Source organism: Lithobates pipiens, unplaced genomic scaffold, assembly GCF_037356315.1.
Source record: "Lithobates pipiens isolate NorthernLeopardFrog02 unplaced genomic scaffold, aLitPip1_a1.2 Scaffold_8, whole genome shotgun sequence".
Lineage (NCBI taxonomy): Eukaryota > Metazoa > Chordata > Amphibia > Anura > Ranidae > Lithobates > Lithobates pipiens.
The window spans coordinates 612,192,003-612,211,499 of NW_027507903.1; the positions used below are offsets into that span (position 1 = coordinate 612,192,003).

At 43.4% G+C, this 19,497-nt stretch overlaps 1 protein-coding gene across 1 annotated transcript in view; it reads left to right on the plus strand.

The window, feature by feature from the left end:
* Positions 1–2,334, plus strand: part of LOC143962330 (extracellular calcium-sensing receptor-like) — a 30,995-nt gene extending 28,661 nt beyond the window's left edge. Inside the window, exon 6 of the mRNA XM_077471630.1 lies at positions 1,413–2,334. Within this exon, the coding sequence (XP_077327756.1) occupies positions 1,413–2,334 (922 nt within the window). The remainder of the gene's footprint in view (positions 1–1,412) is intronic.
* The last annotated feature ends 17,163 nt before the right edge of the window (positions 2,335–19,497 follow it).

Below are 19,497 nucleotides of genomic sequence, written 5' to 3' on the forward strand. Positions count from 1 at the left end.
TGTCCCCATGTTGATGAGGACAAGGGCCTCATCCCCACAACCCTGGCCGGTGGTTGTGGAGGTCTGCGGGTGGGGGGCTTATCAGAATCTGGAAGCCCCCTTTAACAAGGGGACCCCCAGATCCCGGCCCCCCCCCCTGTTTGAAATGGTAAGGGGGTACAAAAGTACCCCTACCATTTCACAAAGAAAGTGTAAAAAATGGTTAAATAAAACAAACACACTTTTGAAAAAATTTTAGGACAGTAACTTGCAAATTAGCCTTTAAAATTAGCACTTTAGATTTTGAACGTTGGAGTCCCATAGACTTTAATAGGGTTCTAAAGTATGCTATATAGTTAGCTACGTCGAATCTTCTTTATACATTCGACAGACACCATAAGCCTTCCAAGACAGATTCGACCGTAATTCATGTGGATTTTCGGACGAATGCAATTTTTGAACGAAAAACGAAATGAATAAAAACGAATTTCGGGAGTAACTAAATAAATTAAGTTTTCGGACGAAAACGAAATTCCGAAACGAAATATTTTACTCTGCACATGTCTACAATACAGTAGGCAACCTGCCTACAAGTGAATGGGGGGAGGAACTTTCTAATCCAGCAGGTGAGGACTATGTCTGGTTGGATTGGATAACTGATAAACGGCAAGTCTTACCATAAATTCTATCAATTAGAGTTAGGTCTTAGCTTCCTATGGGCCATTAGTTCCAAACCATTGCAGTGGCTGTCTGTTAGGATCATTGCCCTGCTGGAAGGTGAATGCCTTCCTCTTAGGTGTCTTGGAGACTGAAACAGGTTTTCATTCTCAATTCCCATATATTTTGTGACAGATGGTTGGTCTGTCATTGTATGAAGATGTAGATAGTGCTTGTTTTAGCAGTAAAAGGGTCTTTGGCCAGGTATGACAACTCTGCTTGGGATTTCAGTATAGCACAGATAGCTCAAACAGGAAGTTGGGTGTATTGCAGATAAACACAAGACAAAACATGTCAAATGAGGTCATATTGTGGAGATGTACTGCATACAGTATTTTTTTTTATTTTTTTATTTTTTATTTGTCCAGATATATACTTTCAAAAATGTTTGATTTCCAAAAATGGTTATAAAAAATGTTTGAAACTTTTTTTATAAAAAAAATAATAGTCTATGAGAGATAACTGTTGCTTCATCTATAGAGTAATATCCTGTTTCACTGAGCTATTGTATTTTGTTTTGTATTAAGATATAGAATGTCAGAATTCTATTTATTGCATTAGTAAGTGTATGTAAACTCCAATAATCTCTATTAATTTTCTTTCTTTCTTTCTTTCCTTCCTTCCTTCCTTCCTTCCTTCTTTCCTTCTTTCCTTTCGTCCTTCCTTCCTTTCTTCCTTCCTTCCTTCCTCTCTCTAGATTCTGTTGATTGCATCAGATGTCCATGGGACCAGTGGCCAAACAGCCAGAAATCTGAGTGTCTGCTGAAATCTTTAGAATACCTCTCATATGATGACCCACTGGGAACAAGTCTGATGGTTATCGGTGCCTTATCCTCTTTAGTCCCAAATATTATTATAAAGCTTTTCATTAAGCATAAAGCCAGCCCAGTAGTAAAAGCCAACAATTATAACCTAAGTATTCTTCTTCTGGTTTCCCTTTCCTTCTGTTTTCTCACCTCCTTGGTATTCATTGGTTATCCCCAACCTGAAAAATGTCTCCTTCGTCAGGTTACCTTTGGCCTGGTTTTTGCCCTCTGCATCTCTTGTATTTTGGCTAAAACTATGATGGTGGTCCTTCTTTTTATGGCCACCAAACCAGGCAGCAGTTTGAAGAAATGGACCACTCCACGTGTATCCTACATGATCATCTTGATAGGATTTTTGTTACAATTCATCTTGTGCACAGCCTGGTTATGCTTGGAACCTCCATTTCCACAATATAGCACACAGATTCAATCCATAGTTATCATTGTTGAGTGCAACGAAGGCTCTTCCATTGCTTTATGGATCATGTTAGGTTACCTCTTTGTCCTGGCCACCATTAGTTTTATTGCAGCCTTTTTGGCTCGGAGGCTTCCTGACAGTTTCAACGAGGCTCAGTATATTACCTTCAGCATGCTGGCCTTTCTTTGTGTCTGGACCTCTTATATCCCAGCGTCCCTCAGCGCTCAGGGCAAATATACTGTGACAATGGAGATCTTTGCTATCTTGACTTCCAGTTGGGCTGTGCTGATCTGTATGTTTTTGCCAAAATGCTTTATCATAATATTTAGACCTAATCTAAACTCTAAAGAGTATATAATGAGGAAAAACAGACTGACACGAGAACAAGAAAATGTAAACTTAAGAAAAAAATGAAATGGAATGAACCAAGAATACAGTTTATTCCATATACAGAATCAGTGATGCATCAACGGACTGTATTTTCCTGTTTCCTTTTCTCTATTCCCCAGTTTCCTTATGATGGACTCATGGTATTATTTTTTTTCACCATCAATGTCTGTATTACAATGCATGGATGTGCTTATTTACATTATGGTGATTTAGCATATTAAATAAAGTGAGAAAATTAGGTCCTACATACAGTGCCTTGAAAAAGTATTCACACCCCTTAAAATTTTCCACATTTTGTCATGTTACAACCAAAAACATAAATGTATTTTATTGGGATTGTATGTGATAAGCCAACTAAAAGCGGCACATAATTGTGAAGTGGAAGGAAAATTATTAATGGTTTTTACAATTTAAAAAAAAAAATGTGAAAAGTGTAGCATGCATTTGTATTCAGCCCCCCTGAGTCAATACTTTGTAGAACCACCTTTCACTGCAATTACAGATTCAAGTCTTTTTGAGGATGTCTCTACCAGCTTTGCACATCTAGAAAGTGAAATTTGTGCTCATTCTTCTTTGCAAAATAGCTCAAGCTCTGTCAGATGGGATGGAGAGCGTCTGTGAACGACAATTTTCAATTTTCAAGTCTTCCAACAGATTCTCAATTGGATTTAGGTCTGGACTTTGACAGGGCCATTGAATGTGATCTGATCTAAACCATTCCAATGTAGAACTGGCTGTATGTTTAGGGCCATTGTCCTGCTAGAAGGTGAACATTCGCCCCAGTCTCAAGTCTTTTGCAAACTCTAACAGGTTGTATTCTAAGATTGCCCTGTATTTGGCTCCATCCATCTTCTCATCAAACCTGACCAGTTTTCCACCACACATAGCATTTTGCTTTTAGGCCAAAAGTACAATTTTGGTCTCACCTGACCAGAGCACCTTTTTCCACATGTTTGCTGTGTCCCCTACATGGCTTCTCACAAATTGCAAATGGGACTTCTTATGGCTTTCTTTCAACAATGGATTTCTTCTTGTCACTCTTCCATAAAGGCCAGATTTGTGGAGAGCACGACTAATAGTTGTCCTGTGGACAGATTCTCCCACCTGAGCTGTGGATCTCTGCAGCTCCTCCAGAGTTACCCTGAGCCTTTTGGTTGCTTCTCTGATGAATGCTCTCCTTGCTCGGCCTGTCAGTTAAGTTGGACAGCCATGTCTTGGAAGGTTTGCGGTTGTGCCATACTCTTTCCATTTTGGATGATGGATTGAACAGTGCAAAGTGAGATGTTCAAAGCTTGGGATATTTTTTTATAACCTAACCCTGCTTTAAACTTTTCCACAACTTTATATTTGACCTGTCTGTTGTGGAGTTACCCAATTCCCAAGGCAACACTGTTATCCTTATGGTGGTTGACCGGTTCTCGAAGATGTGTCATTATATTCCACTTAAGAAGCTACCCACTTCTAAGGAACTGGCTTCCATTTTTGTTTGGGAGATCTTTCGCTTATGTGGGCTACACAAGGTGATTGTCTTGGACAGGGGTAGTCAGTTTGTCTCCGGGTTCTGGTGAGCCTTTTGTGCACAGTTGGAAATTCAGCTTGCTTTCTCCACTGTGTATCACCCGCAGTCTAAAGGGGCCGGAGAACAAGCCAATCAGTCCTTGGAGCAATTCCAACGTTGCTATATTTCTGACCATCAGAACAACTGGTCAGACCTATTACCATTTGCTCACAACAGTGCCTTGAATTCTGCTTCTCGATTGTCTCCATTTATGGTGAATTATGGTTTCCAACCTTCCATGTTGCCTGACTCGATTGTTCCGCAGAGTATTCCTGCACTAGAGGAGCATCTCCATGGTCTTCATTCCACTTGGGCACAAGTCCAGGAGGCTTTGTGTCGTGCTAATGATAGGTACAGACTCCATGCTGACCGCAGGCGCCTGCCTGCTCCTTCCTACCAGGTTGGGGACAGGGTCTGGCTGTCATCTCGCAACCTCCAACTTTATGCTCCCTCACTGAAGTTTGCACCTCGGTTTATTGGGCCTTTCTGTATCCTTTGCAGGATTAACCCAGTGATTTATGCGTTGGACCTTCCTCCTAGTATGTGCATCTCAAATGTGTTTCACATCTTCTTATTGAAACCGTTGGTCTGTAACCACTTTACCACCTCGGTGCCATGTCCTCACCCTATACAGGTTGAGAACCATGAGGAGTATGAGGTACAATCTATTGTTGACGCCCGTAAGTTCCGTGAGCGAATACAGTACCTGATGCATTGGAAGTGGTACAGTCCAGAGCGGCCTTTCTCAACCTTTTCAACACAGAGGAACCGTTGAAATAGTTCTCCGGTCTCGAGGAACCCCTGCTAAAAATTGTATTTGTATTGTATTGTATGATACAATAGTGTGATGGTCAGTGGGATGAATGGTCCTTACACTTGTGGTCATTGGGAAGAATGACCTCCTTACAGATAGCTAAAAAGATCACTTGAGTCAGTGGGAACTTATCTGAGAGGCAGAAATTGACCAACACTGAAGGAAGCCCTAGCAACCTTGGGAGGAACCCTAGGGTTCCACAGAACCCTGGTTGAGAACCACTGGTCCAGAGGAACGCTCCTTGGTTTCATCCTCGGACGTACATGCTCCTGCCCTCCTCCATGATTTCCATAGATGTTTTTCCCTCAAGCCCGGTGGTCCTCCAAGGGTGAGGGGTCATTGAGGAGGGGGGTACTGTCAGGGCTGGTCAGGGCTTTCCTTCTCTGAGCTGGGCGCTCAGCTGTCAGCTAATTGTCAGCTCTCATCTCTCTCCACTGTTTACCGGATGTTGTGGATCTGCTCGTCAGTCCCACCTACTTAAATATTTACAGCTCACTTCATTACTGCCTTTGCCTTGGTCACATCACAAGAAACCACCTCCTGTGTTCCTGTTTAAAGACTGGCTTTGCTTACATCCCTTCTGGTTCCTTATCCTGCTTGCTGTTCTTATACTCGGATTCCTGACATCTGGCCTGGCTGATTACCCTATCTGGTTACTGGACTCTGGCTTTGCTGATTACCTTATCTGGTTACTGAACTCTGGCTTGGGTGACTACCCGATCCGGTTACTGGACTCTGGCTATGCTTTGACTATGCTTACTCTATTTACCTTTTTATTTTTATTAATAAACAAGTGTGATTTTACTGTACTTCTGTCTCAGTCTGGTTCATGGTTTCTGACAGACAGGCTGTGTAAAAGTCTCACACATGTGGTATCTCCATACTCGTGAAGAGAATGTATTTTGGGGTGTAATTTTTGCTATATACATGCTATGTGTTAGAAATATCTTATAATTGATAACTTTGTGTAAAAAAAAATGTGTTTTAATTTTTTTTCCACGTTTTCCAAAAACTTCTGGAAAAAAATGAATCGTTCAAAAGACTAATTAGGCCTCATAGAGTATACGTTAGGGTGTTTACTTTCCAAAATGGGTTCATTTTGTGGGAAATTCCATTGTCCTGGTGCTCCAGGGCCTTCAAAAGTGTAATAGGTGGTTGAGAAATGAGATGCATCATTTATGCTCGTAGAACACCTGAAGGTTCCCCTTCAATGTTGGTCCTTTGTATAAATCTTAATTTTCCAAAGAATTGTGGGAACAAATTACAACTTAAAAAACTCACCATGCTTAATACCTTGGAATGTCTACTTTCTAAAAAAGGAGTCATTTTGGGGGGTATTTGTACTTTCCTGACTTGTGAGATACACCTGATGTACTGAAGGCCTGATCAGATGTAATCAATTTTCAGTGATTGGCACCATAGTTTGTAAATTCTATAACTTTCACAAAGACCAAATAATATACCGTACACTAATTTGGGTTATTTTTTATCAAAGATATGTAGCAATATAAATTTTGGCCAACATTTATGAAGAAAAAATACTAATTAGCAACATTTTATGACAGAAACAGAGAAAATGGCATTTTCACAAAATTTACAGTCTTTTTTTATTTATAGCACAAAAAATAAAAATAAATAGTGATTAACCACTTGACCACTGGGCACTTAAACACCCTTAATAACCAGACCAATTTTCAGCTTTCGGTGCTCTCGCATTTTGAATGACAATTACTCAGTCATGCAACACTGGACCTATATGAAATTTTTGTCCTTTTTTTCACACAAATAGAGCTTTCTTTTGGTGGTATTTAATCACCGCTGGGTTTTTTTTTTTTTGTGCTATAAAAGAAAAAATACCGAAAATTCTGTAAAAAAACGAATTTTTCTTTGTTTCTGTTAGAAAATTTAGCAGATTAGAAATTTTTTCTTCATAAATTTTGGCCAAAATTTATACTACTACATATCTTTGGTAAAAATAAGTACAAATTGGTGGATATTATTTGGTCTTTGTGAAAGTTATAGAGTCCACAAGCTATGGTGCCAATATCTGAAAATTGATCACACCTGAAGGACTGACGGCCTATTTCAATTCTTGAGACCCTAACATGCCAGAAAAGTACAAATACCCCCCAAATGACCCCTTTTTGGAAAGAAGACATTCCAAGGTATTTAGTAAGAGGCATGATGAGTTTTTTGAAGTTGTCATTTTTTCCCACAATTCTTTGCAAAATCAAGATTCTTTTTACTTTTTTTTTTTTTTTTCACAAAATTGTCATATTATCAGGTTATTTCTCACACACAGCATATGCATACCACAAATTACACCCCAAAACACATTCTGCTATTACTCCCGAGTATGGTGATACCACATGTGTGAGACTTTTACACAGCGTGGCCACATACAGAGGCCCAACATGCAGGGAGCGCCATCAGGCGTTCTGGAGCACCCAGGACAATTCTGACATTTCTCTCCTACATGTAAAAATCATCATTTATTTGCTAGAAAATTACATAGAACTCCAAAACATTATATATGTTTTTTTAGCAAACACCCTGGAGAATACAATGGTGGTCTTTGCAACTTTTTATCTCGCACGGTATTTGCGCAGTAATTTTTCGAATGCTTTTTTTTGGAAAAAAAACTGTTTTGTGCTTAAAAAAAAAAAAAACACAGTAAAGTTAGCCCAATTTTTGCATAATGTGAAAGATGAAGTTACGCTGAGTAAATAGATACCTAATATGTCACTCTTCAAAATTGCACACGCTCGTGGAATGGCGGCAAACGTCGCTACTTAAAAATCCCCATAGGCGACGATTTACATTTTTTTTACTGGTTATATGTTTTGAGTTACAGAGGAGGTCTAGGGCTAGAATTATTTCTCTCGCTCTAACGTTCGCAGCGATACCTCACATGTGTGGTTTGAACACCGTTTTCATATGTGGGCGGGACTTACGCATGCGTTCGCTTCTGCATGCGAGCACATGGGGACAGGGGCGCTTTAAAAAAAACATTTTTTTTTTATTGTTCATTTTACTTTATTTATTTTAGTTTGACATTTTTTTCCCCAAAAATAATTTTTTTGATCACTTTTATTCCTATTACAAGGAATGTAAACATCCCTTGTAATAGGAATATGGCATGACAGGTCCTCTTTACAGTGAGATGTGGGGTCAATAAGACCCACATCTCACCTCTAAGCTGGGAAGCCTGAAAAAAAAAAAGATTCTGGCTTTGATCGTATTAGCGATTCGGTAGAAGCACCGGAGGGCGGAGGGCGGCGGGAGGCGGGAGATGTCTATGGCTGGGTATTGCAGGGTATCACCGACTATGGCTGGGTATCTCAGAGCATGGTGTTGCAGAGTACTGCGTTGCAGAGCATTGCAGGGTATTGGCGGGTGTTGCAGAGCATTGCAGAGTGTTGCAGGGTATTGGCGGGTGTTGCAGAGCATTGCAGAGTGTTGCAGGGTATCGGCGGGGGTTGCAGAGCATTGCAGAGTGTTGCAGGGTATCGGCGGGGGTTGCAGAGCATTGCAGAGTGTTGCAGGGTATCGGCGGGGGTTGCAGAGCATTGCAGAGTGTTGCAGGGTATTGGCGGGTGTTGCAGAGTGTTGCAGGGTATTGCAGAGCGTTGCGGAGTGTTGCAGGGCATTGCGGAGTGTTGCAGGGCATTGCGGAGTGTTGCAGGGCATTGCAGAGTGTTGCAGGGCATTGCGGAGTGTTGCAGTGCATTGCGGAGTGTTGCAGGGCAATGCAGAGTGTTGCAGGGCAATGCAGAGTATTTGCAGGGAATTGCAGAGTATTTGCAGGGAATTGCAGAGTAATGCAGAGTATTTGCAGGGAATTGCAGAGTAATGCAGAGTATTTGCAGGGAATTGCAGAGTAATGCAGAGTATTTGCAGGGAATTGCAGGGAATTGCAGAGTAATGCAGAGTATTTGCAGGGAATTGCAGAGTAATGCAGAGTATTTGCAGGGAATTGCAGAGTAATGCAGAGTATTTGCAGGGAATTGCAGAGTAATGCAGAGTATTTGCAGGGAATTGCAGAGTAATGCAGAGTATTTGCAGGGATTTGAGGGGTTAATTTTCGGTGAGCAGCGATGTGGGCACTGCAGATGCAGCCCACATCGCTGCTGACACCGATCTCTTCCCCCTCCGCTGTACCGATCGGTACAGAGAGGGGGAGGGAGGAACCGGCGTCATAACATGACGCCGGCTTGTTTACAAGTGATCACTCCGTCATTTGACGGAGCGATCACGTGGTAAACGGCCGCGATGAGCGGCCGTTTACCGTGATTCGTGATGCGCCGGGTCCACTGGACCCAGCGGTCACGGATGCTCTCGTGTGCGCGCCCCAGGGGGCGCGCAAGAGCAGAATTCTAGGAGGCCGTTAATTAACGGCCTCTTAGAGTTAAACAACCGCCCTGATGCCGTTAATCGGCAATGGGCGGTTGTTAAGTGGTTAAATACCACCAAAAGAAAGCTCTATTTGTGTGAAAAAAAGGACGCAATTTCATATGGGTACAGTGTTGCATGACTGAGTAATTGTCATTCAAACTGTAAGAGCGCTGAAAGCTGAGACTTGGTCTGGGCAGGAAGGAGGTGTAAGTGCACTTTAGATTTCTCCCCTTAATGATCAGGTAATTTTTTACAATATGGCACTGCGTTGCTTTAACTGACAATTACATTTTCTGACTAAAGTTCCTCTTTAACCCCTTCCCGCCAACCACACACATATATGCGGCCTCACGGATGTGGGCTTCTAACATACACATATGTGGTATCGCTGCAATTGTCAGGAGCAGGAGAATTAATTTTGGGTTGTTCTTTGGTGGTAAATTATGATAATAGCAAGAAATATACAACTAAACAAAAAAAAATAATAATATTTTTTTTTTACTATTATGAGCCAGTTTTCCTTTGAAAAAAATAAATAAAAATCAGGAGATATCCATATTCATTTATTTTACACTACCACTGCATCCTTTGTTTTTTAAATGAACAGGGTTGTTAAAGAGGAAGTAAACCCTGATGGGTTTACTTCCTCTTTCATTCCCTGCAAAGGCAAAGCATAATGGACTACTATGCATCGCATAGTAGCCCATTATGTGTCACTTACCTGACACAGGAGCCAACGAAGTCACCGCTGTCCCCTGTAGTCCGCCGCATCCATCTTGTTGGTGGGGTCTCGCAGCTCCGCCGCTGTCATTAGGCGAAGCCGCAATGACGTCACTCCCGCGCATGCACACGGGAGCCGTCACGCGCGGCAGCTCCGTCGCTGAGAATGCCGCGCTCAGTGCGCCTGCACGCATGCGCCGTAGACAGCGGTGCCCGTTTTCAGGCAAATATCTCCTAAACCATATAGGTTTAGGAGATATTGCTTGGACCTACAGGTAAGCCTTAATCTAGGCTTACCTGTAGGTCAAAGTGGTTTGTAAGGGTTTACAACCACTTTAATGTGTACTGTATGGACTTACAGGATGTCTTTGGTGTCATATCTGTTACCCCCTCAATCCATTTTTTTCCTGTCACTCCTTTCCCTCCTGACATTTGCTCAGTTTGCATCCTTTTAGGCTGTGACATAAGTGTTTATACTTCCTACTGATTGTATTCACGGGACCATCTAACAGCAGTTATCTTCCCAATTTGCTGTTTTCATGGAGCAAATGTCTTATTCACAATGTATGGTGAACCATTTTATGTGTTTTTTTTCTTTCTCCTGTATGAGTATACAGTAGTAAGTGCCAACTGTTTTAACTTTACATTATAAAAACAATAAATGTGCCCATTAAAAGAAGGCTTTTCCATGCTTCGCACTGATTCAGTGGAAGTTTCCTGGGTTTTTATTGGCCCACCTTGCCATAATCTGTCAGTTCAAGTTTTTTCTGGTTCCTGAGCCCTACATTATAGAAGCCATTGGTTCCATGCAATGAAATGTTGGTGGCAAACAAGCCTTGACTAGGGTATAAAAGATGCTTTGTTCTGCTGACTGCTGTACCACCACTTCACCATTAAGCTTTTCTTAACCACTTAAGGACCGAGCCTCTTTTTTAGTGTTGTTTACAAGTTAAAAACATATTTTTTGCAAGAAAATTACTTAGAACCAACCCCCAAACATTATACTTTTTTTTTTCTAGAGAATAAAATGGAGGTCGTTGCAATACTTTTTGTCAAACCGGTTTTACAAGCGCACTATTTTGTGGAAAAAAATACACTTTTTTGAATAAAAAAATAGGACAACAGTAAAGTTAGGCCAATTTTTAGTGTAAATAGAGTAAATTGATACCCAACATGTCACGCTTTAAAATTGCGCCCGCTCGTGGAATGGCAATAAACTTTTACCCTTAAAAATCTCCATAGGCGACGTTTAAGAAATTCTTTAGGTTGTTTTAAGTTACAGAGGAGGTCTAGGGCTAGAATTATTGCTCTTGCTTTACCGATCATGGTGAATGGTGATAACTCACAGGTGTGGTTTGAACACTGTTTTCATATGCAGGCACTACTCATGTATGTGTTTGCTTCTACAAGCGAGCTCGGCAGGACGGGACACATTTAAAAATATTTTTTTTTCTTATTTATTTTACCTTTTGTTTTTTATTTTTACACTGTTCTTTAAAAAAAAAATTGTGTCACTTTTATTCTTTCTATTACAATGAATGTAAACATCCCTTGTAATAGAAAGAAAGCATGACAGAACCTCCCAAATATGAGATCTGGGGTCAAAAAGACCCCAGATCTCATATTTACTCTTAAATGCAATAAAAAATAAAATAAAAAAATGTTGTCATTTAAAAAAATCATTAAAAAAATGGCCCTTTAAGAGCTATGGGCAGAAGTGACGTTTTGACATTGCTTCCGCCCTGTAGTGTCATGGAGACAGGTGGGGGCCATCTTCCCCTCACTCATCTCCAGTGAGAGGACCCGATTGCCTTCGACGCTGCCGACAGATCCGGTAAGCTGCGGAGGGCACCGGAGCGCGGCGGGAGGGGGGCCCCTCTCCCGCCGCCGATAAAAGTGATCTTGCGCCGAATCTGCCGCAGAGACCACTTTTATCTTGTAGCGGACCGCGGCCCGAATATGAGGATACCTAGGTAATGGCAGCTAGCTGCTGCCATAACAACGATAGCCGTCCTTAAAAATAAGGACGTATATCGGTGTGCGGCTGTCCGGAAGTGGTTAAGAAAAGACACATGAAACCCAAGATGGTGTTTAATGGCCATAGCATCCTTTTATTAACAAACATTAAAAATAACATATCAACATACAGTATAAACATATGAACCTATAAACATATGCAACATATGAACATCCAGAACAGTCTGACAAATAGGAGTAACAAGGTCCTAATGGGCATATACTTCTAGTACCTGTGTAACTACTGTAAATGTTTTAGGCCTCCAGCTGCAACAAACACTGACTCAGAGACAAACAACTACTTGCAGATACCACCAACCATAATAATGGGAGCCGGACCTACTACTTTCAGATACCACCAACCATAATAATGGGAGCCGTACCAAAAAAAGGTCCCAACCATTATAATAGGTGCCATACTGAAGACAGGTTCCAACCACAATAATGGGAGCCGTACTGAGGACGGGTCCCAATCATACTAATGGGGGCCGCACCGATGATGGTCCCAACCATAATAATGGGAGCCATACCAAGCTCTATCGGTAATTAATCCATCAGTTCTGGATGTACAGTTTGTCAAAAAAGCATAAAAGACATTCCTTTTATTTTTGTGTAGCACCTACCCCCAGAGGGGTGGCTGAGAATGACACAGGTTCTCCCACTGTAGTACAGAGGCTGCAATCCACAAGCACAGCTCCATATCAATAATACATTCAAGGGGATGTCTTTTTTGAACTTATTGTTGAATAACTTCAAACAGGTGAGGGGTTCAGGATACTCCAAACTGATCAATAGGAGATCAGACTTCTAGCACAAATCCTTATAGTAACAGGCACACATTAAAATCCTAACCACTCACAATGTCCCAAGAGCTGTCTGCCACCCAGCCTCCACAGGTAGATCCTCAGTGAGTGGATACATGATCCTTATCCAGACCAGGATTTTAGAACAGAGCCCAGCCCAACACCTGATAAGGGCCAGTCTGTAATACTTGTCTTATGCCGCGTACACACGACCGGACTTTTCGAGGGACTAGGTCCGATGGTCTTTCCGACTGACTTTCGGGCGGAGTTCCGACTGACTTTCTGAATGAACGGACTTGGCCACACACAATCACACCAAAGTCCAACGGATTCGAATGTGATGACGTACAACCGGACTAGAATAAGGAAGTTCATAGCCAGTAGCCAATAGCTGCCCTAGTGTTGGTTTTTGTCCGTCGGACTAGCATACACAAGAACGGATTTCTCGGTCCGGCGGAGTTCCGGTGGAAAAATTTAAAACATGTTCTATTTCTAAAGTCCGTCGGATTTTTGGCAAGCAAAGGTCCGATGGAGCCCACACATGATCGAATTGTCTGACAGACTCGTTCCGTCGGACCTTTGCTGGCAAAAAGTCCGGTCGCGTGTATGCAGCATTAGTCTAGCTGCCTCACAGGGGCAGAAGCCCCAGGTGATTGAACCCTCCTAGCAGAGCAAGAACCCTCTCCAAAGGCCTCCCAAACATTTATCACTTCCCCAGTCATCTTCTTGATGCCTTCTTCCAAAGATTGGCTGGGTAATGATAAATATTCATAACTAGCAGATTGACCCTCCTGCTCTATCATCTGGAAGCATCTTCCAGAAACAGGCAAGGTAATCAATTTCCCAGCTTAGGAAAGCTTTAATCAGAAAAAAAAAAAAACAGTAAATCACTGCTTCACTGACTACAGTGAAACCAAAAAATAAATTAAGCTTAGCAGCCTAAATAGAGGATGGCACTACATTTGAAATTTGTGAAGAATAAAACATGTAAAAATCCTCTTTTTCAGGGCTCATGCACATGGATGTTGTTTTTTCCTTAGTTTGAAATAGGTATGAGCCGAACACCCCCTGAATGAATGAATGAAATACTTGTATAGCGCACAATGCGAACTGAATCGCCTCTAGGCGCTGTGGCGAGCTTTGATCATCTGCTAAAAGAGGAAGGTCTTGAGTTTTTTCCTAAAAGCCAGGTGATTTTCTTCCAGGCGGATGTTGATTGGTAGAGCATTCCATAGCCGAGGCCCTTGGACAGCGAATCTCCTATCCCCCTTGGATTTATACCGGGCTTTGGGCATGAGGAGGAGGTTTTCGTTGGCTGATCGAAGACTGCTGTTTGGTGTGTAATGATTTATTTTCTCCATTAGGTATTGCGGAGCTTCTCTATGCACGCATTTGTGGGTGAGGCAAAGGGCCTTGAACGTGATCCGATTTTTTACGGTTAGCCAATGTAAGCTCCTCAGTGAAGGAGAAATGGATTCCCAGGGTTTTTTTCCTGTTATCAGCCTTGCCGCCGTGTTTTGGATCAGTTGTAATCGCGCAAGTTGATATTGTGGTAATCCTATGTAAAGCGAGTTTGCGTAGTCCAGTCCTGGTTCAGTTCGCACCAGAACATACCGAGCAAGCAAAAAAATTTGGCAGAACACACGAACGCCGTTAAAGTCTATGGGACACGAACATGAATAATCAAAAGTGCTCATTTTAAGTGCTCATTTTAAAGGCTTGTATGCAAGTTACCCGGGACCCGGGTTCTGCCCCACAAAATTGTCATATTAGCAGGTTATTTCTCACACACAGCATATGCATACCACAAATTACACCCCAAAACACATTCTGCTATTACTCCCGAGTATGGCAATACCACATGTGTGAGGCTTTTACACAGCGTGGCCACATACAGAGGCCCAACATGCAGGGAGCACCTGCAGGTGTTCTGGAGCACCCAGGCCAATTCTGACATTGCTTTCTTTTATAGCAAAGACCCTAGAGAATACAATGGTGGTCATTACAACTTTTTATCTCGCACGGTATTTGCGCAGCAATTTTGGAAAGCGTTTAAAAAAAAAAACAGTTTAATGCTTTAAAAAAACAAAACAGTAAAGTTAGCCCAAGTTACGCCAAGTAAATAGATACCTAACATGTCACCCTTCAAAATTGCACACGCTTGTGGAATGGCGCCAAACTTCGTACTTAAAAATCCCTATAGGTGACGCTTTAAATTTTTTTACTAGTTACATGTTTTGAGTTACAGAGGAGGTCTAGGGCCAAAATGATTGCTCTCGCTCTAACATTCGCAGTGATACCTCACATGTGTGGTCTGAACACCGTTTTCATATGTGGGCGCGACTTATGTATGCGTTCGCTTCTGCATACGAGCACACGGGGACAGGGGCGATTTAAACATTTTTTTTTATTGTTCATTAGTTTGACACTTTTTTCCCAAAAATACATTTTTTGATCACTTTTAAAAATACATTTTTTGATCACTTTTATCAAAGCATCCCTTGTAATAGCAATATGGCATGACAGGTCCTCTTTATAGTGAGATATGGGGTCAATAAGACCCCGCATCTCACCTCTAGGCTGGGAAGCCTGAAATAAAATAAAAAAATTATCCTGGCTTTGATTGTAGCGGTGAGTCAGTAGAAGCACCGGAGGGCGGTGGGAAGGGGGGTGTCCCCTCTCACCTCCCATAAGAACGATCAAGCAGTGGAACAGCCACTATGATCATTCTTATGGTGTAGGAAATTGCCAGCTGAAAAAGCTGATATCTGAATGATGCCTGTAGCTGCAGGCATCATTCAGATATCCCCGCACAAAATCAAGAACATCATATGACGGCCGGCGGGCGGGAATTGTCCATTTATACAATATTTCTAACACAAAGCATGTGCATACCAAAAATGACACCCCAAAATAGATTCTCCTATTCCTCCTGAGTATGGCGCTACCACATGTATGAGACTTCCACAACCTGGCCACATACAGAGGCCAAGTACAGCCGAGCATGGCTGAGCATGGACGAGCATGGCTGAGTATGGCTGGGTACGGCTGGGTACGACTGGGTATCGTAGAGTATGACTGGGTATGGCTGGGTATGGCAGAGTATGGCTGGGTATCACTGAGTTTTGCAGAGTATGGCTGGGTATCACTGAGTATTGCAGAGTATGGCTAGGTATTGTAGAGTAGGGCAGGGTATTGCAGAGTATGGCCAGAGTATGGCAGGGTATTTCAGAGTATGGTAAGGTATTTCAGAGTATGGCAGTATTTCAGAGTATGGCAGGGTATTGCAGAGTATGACAGTATTGTAGAGTATGGCAGGATATTGCAGGATATTGCAGACTATGGAAGGGTATGGCAGGATATTGCAGAGTATGGCAGTGCATTGCAGAGTATGGTAGGGTATTGCAGGGTATGGCAGTGTATGTCAGGGTATTGCAGGATATGGCAGGGTATTGAAACCAATGACGGGACACTATTCCTCCCACTGACATCAATTATGGGACACTATTCCACCAACTGACACCAATTATGGGGTGCTATTCCTCCCACTGACACCAATGATGGGACACTATTCCTCCCACTGACACCAATGATGGGACACTATTCCTCCCACTGCCACCAATGATGGGACACTATTCCTTCACTGACACCAATGATGGGGTATTATTCCTCACACCAACACCAATGATGGCGCATTGTTACTGACGCCAGGACATTTTCTACACCCACTGGCCACACCCCTCTAAAGTCTGAAGTTTAGTAAACCGACCTTTTTCTTAGAAAGTTTGGAGACCCCTAGTGTAGTGTAGTACAATTCAGGGACTGAGGTTGACCTGCTTCATGCTGCATTTGTTTGGATGCAGCAGATCCTATTGAAATTGGTTTGAACTGCAGACCAAACAGCTCAAATGCAGGCTTTTGCTGTCAAACTCTTCCAATTTAATTTCTGCAGCTTTTTTTTTTATAGTGAGAAAGATTTTCTCACTATAGCTGTTAAATTGGAAACTGAAGGGTAACCTAGGTTGTAAGTTCCTACAATGTTGTTTATATGTGTTTCCATTCTCATGTAACACAAAGTCTAATTCCTGTCTGATCAACTCATCGGGATAACCCCGTTCCGAAAACTTCCGATACATCTCCTGCAATCTTTGTCTCCTCACTCTTGCATTACTAACAATATAACCCTAAATAATTGGCTTCTCACAACAGATTTGAAAACATGTGGTGGGTGATAACTGTTGAATATCAAAAACTGGTTTCTATCTGTTGGTTTCACATATATATATGTATCAGAAATGTTTTTTGGTCATTTTGGGTATACAAACTATTACTGAAAAGTGTATTTAAACCCCAGAACAGAAAATTTGAAGGTGACAATTCTTACTTACTGTATCTATAGAACTGAAGTGTTGTCACCCTAAGCCAGGAGGTTTGTTAGTAGTGATGGACGAACTTCCGACGGGACGTTTCGCGAACGCGAAACGCGAACGGACACAAACGTTCGCGAAAACGACCGTTCGCCGCGGGCTCCATTGACTTCAATGGGAGGCGAATTTCGCAAACCTTTAGGTCGAATTTGCGGCCACGGGGTAATTATTAGGGGGTAGCACGTAGTCCCACCACCTGGACAATAGCATAATACATGTATGAGGTGAATTTGGGATCGATAACTACAAGCATTTTTTTTTTATTTGGGAAATTGTTCTGACAATTCAGGACTATGGAGCTAATGAAGGCAATGGAGGAGAGGGAAGGTCAGGGACCAGGGTAGGCAAACAAGAGGGTGCAGGAGATACAGAGCACTGACAGCAGCACCGTAATACAGAGCACTGACATCAGCACCGTGACATACAGCGCTGACAGCAGCTCCGTGACATACAGCGCTGACAGCAGCTCCGTGACATACAGCGCTGACAGCAGCTCCGTGACATACAGCGCTGACAGCAGCTCCGTGACATACAGCGCTGACAGCAGCTCCGTGACATACAGCGCTGACAGCAGCACCGTGACATACAGCGCTGACAGCAGCTCCGTGACATACAGCGCTGACAGCAGCTCCGTGACATACAGCGCTGACAGCAGCTCCGTGACATACAGCACTGACAGCAGCTCCGTGACATACAGCGCTGACAGCAGCTCCGTGACATACAGCGCTGACAGCAGCACCGTGACATACAGCGCTGACAGCAGCTCCGTGACATACAGCGCTGACAGCAGCTCCGTGACATACAGCGCTGACAGCAGCTCCGTGACATACAGCGCTGACAGCAGCTCCGTGACATACAGCGCTGACAGCAGCTCCGTGACATACAGCGCTGACAGCAGCTCCGTGACATACAGCGCTGACAGCAGCTCCGTGACATACAGCGCTGACAGCAGCTCCGTGACATACAGCGCTGACAGCAGCTCCGTGACATACAGCGCTGACAGCAGCACCGTAAGCAGCCCCAGGAGGAAGTCAGCACAGCACAGGGATGGTGTGATCCCCTCATAATAAGAACCCCCAGGAGGAAGTCAGCACAGCACAGGGATGGTGGGAGCCCCTCATAATAAGAACACCCAGGAGGAAGTCAGCACAGCACAGGGATGGTGGGAACCCCTCATAATAAGCAGCCCCAGTAGAAATATGACACCGCTCAACCTCTTCAAAGAGGAGGGTAGGGGCATATAGTACGGTGTGCTTTTTTGGGTCAGGGAAGTGAGCCAAATGAATTAAGAAGGTCTGTGTGCTTGATTCCAAAAATTGTTTATAGACATATACATGGTCTACTGATCACATGTGTTGAATTCCTCCGAGATCCATGCCTCATTCATTTTTAGAAATGTGAGGTAGTTAACACTGTGGTGAGCTAGGCGAGTACGCTTATCGGTCACAATCCCCCCTGCTGCGCTGAACGTCCTTTCGGACAGGACACTGGATGAGGGGCAAGCCAACAGTTCGATTGCAAATTGGGCAAGCTCTGGCCAGAGGTCAAGCCTGCCCACCCAGTAGTCTAGGGGTTCATCACTCCTCAGAGCGTCCACATCGGCCGTTAACCCAATGTAGTCGGACACCTGACGGTCTAGGCGTTCCCTGATGCTGGATCCGGATGACACCTGTCGATGGGTCGGCTGAAAGAATGACCTCATATCCGAAGTCACCAACACATCTTCAAACCGGCCTCTTCTTGCAGGCGCTGTTGGATTGGTACCCGCAAATCCTTCTCTGGGAGTGGGAATTGCTCCTCTGCCAGCGCACGCAAAAGCAGAATGCAGCATTTCTCGAAGCAAGGCCTGGAAGTGCTGCATTCTGACAGCCCTCTGCGACGGCGGTAACATTTCCGCCATTTTGTGTTTGTACCGGGGGTCTAAGTACGTTGCCACCCAGTACTGGTCCTTGACCCTCATGCTTTTTATACGGGGGTCCCTATTAAAACACTGGAGCATGAAGGCCCCCATTTGCACTAAAGTGGAAGCGGTGTGGTGGCCTGGCTCCTGCTCATCATCCAGGATAATGTCGTCCTCTTCATTCTCCTCTCCCCATCCTCGCACAACAGGGATCCCAGAAAGGTTTAAAGCATGCTCTTCTTGCTCCTGCTCATCCGCCCCGGCACCATCCTCCTCTGACTCCTCATCAGACTCCTGTTGTTGACTTGTCTCAGATAGAGTAGCCCCCCCTGGGAATTCATCCAGCATTGCGACTTCCTCATCTTCCCGCTCCTGCTCCTCCACAGCCTGATCAATGACACGACGCAATGCACGCTCCAGAAAGAAGGCATAAGGTACCATGTCACTGATGGCGCCATGGCTGCGACTGACCAGTTTGGTGATCTCCTCAAATGGCCGCAGAAGTCTGCATGTGTCGCGCATGAGCAGCCACTGGCGCGGTGAAAAAAAACCCA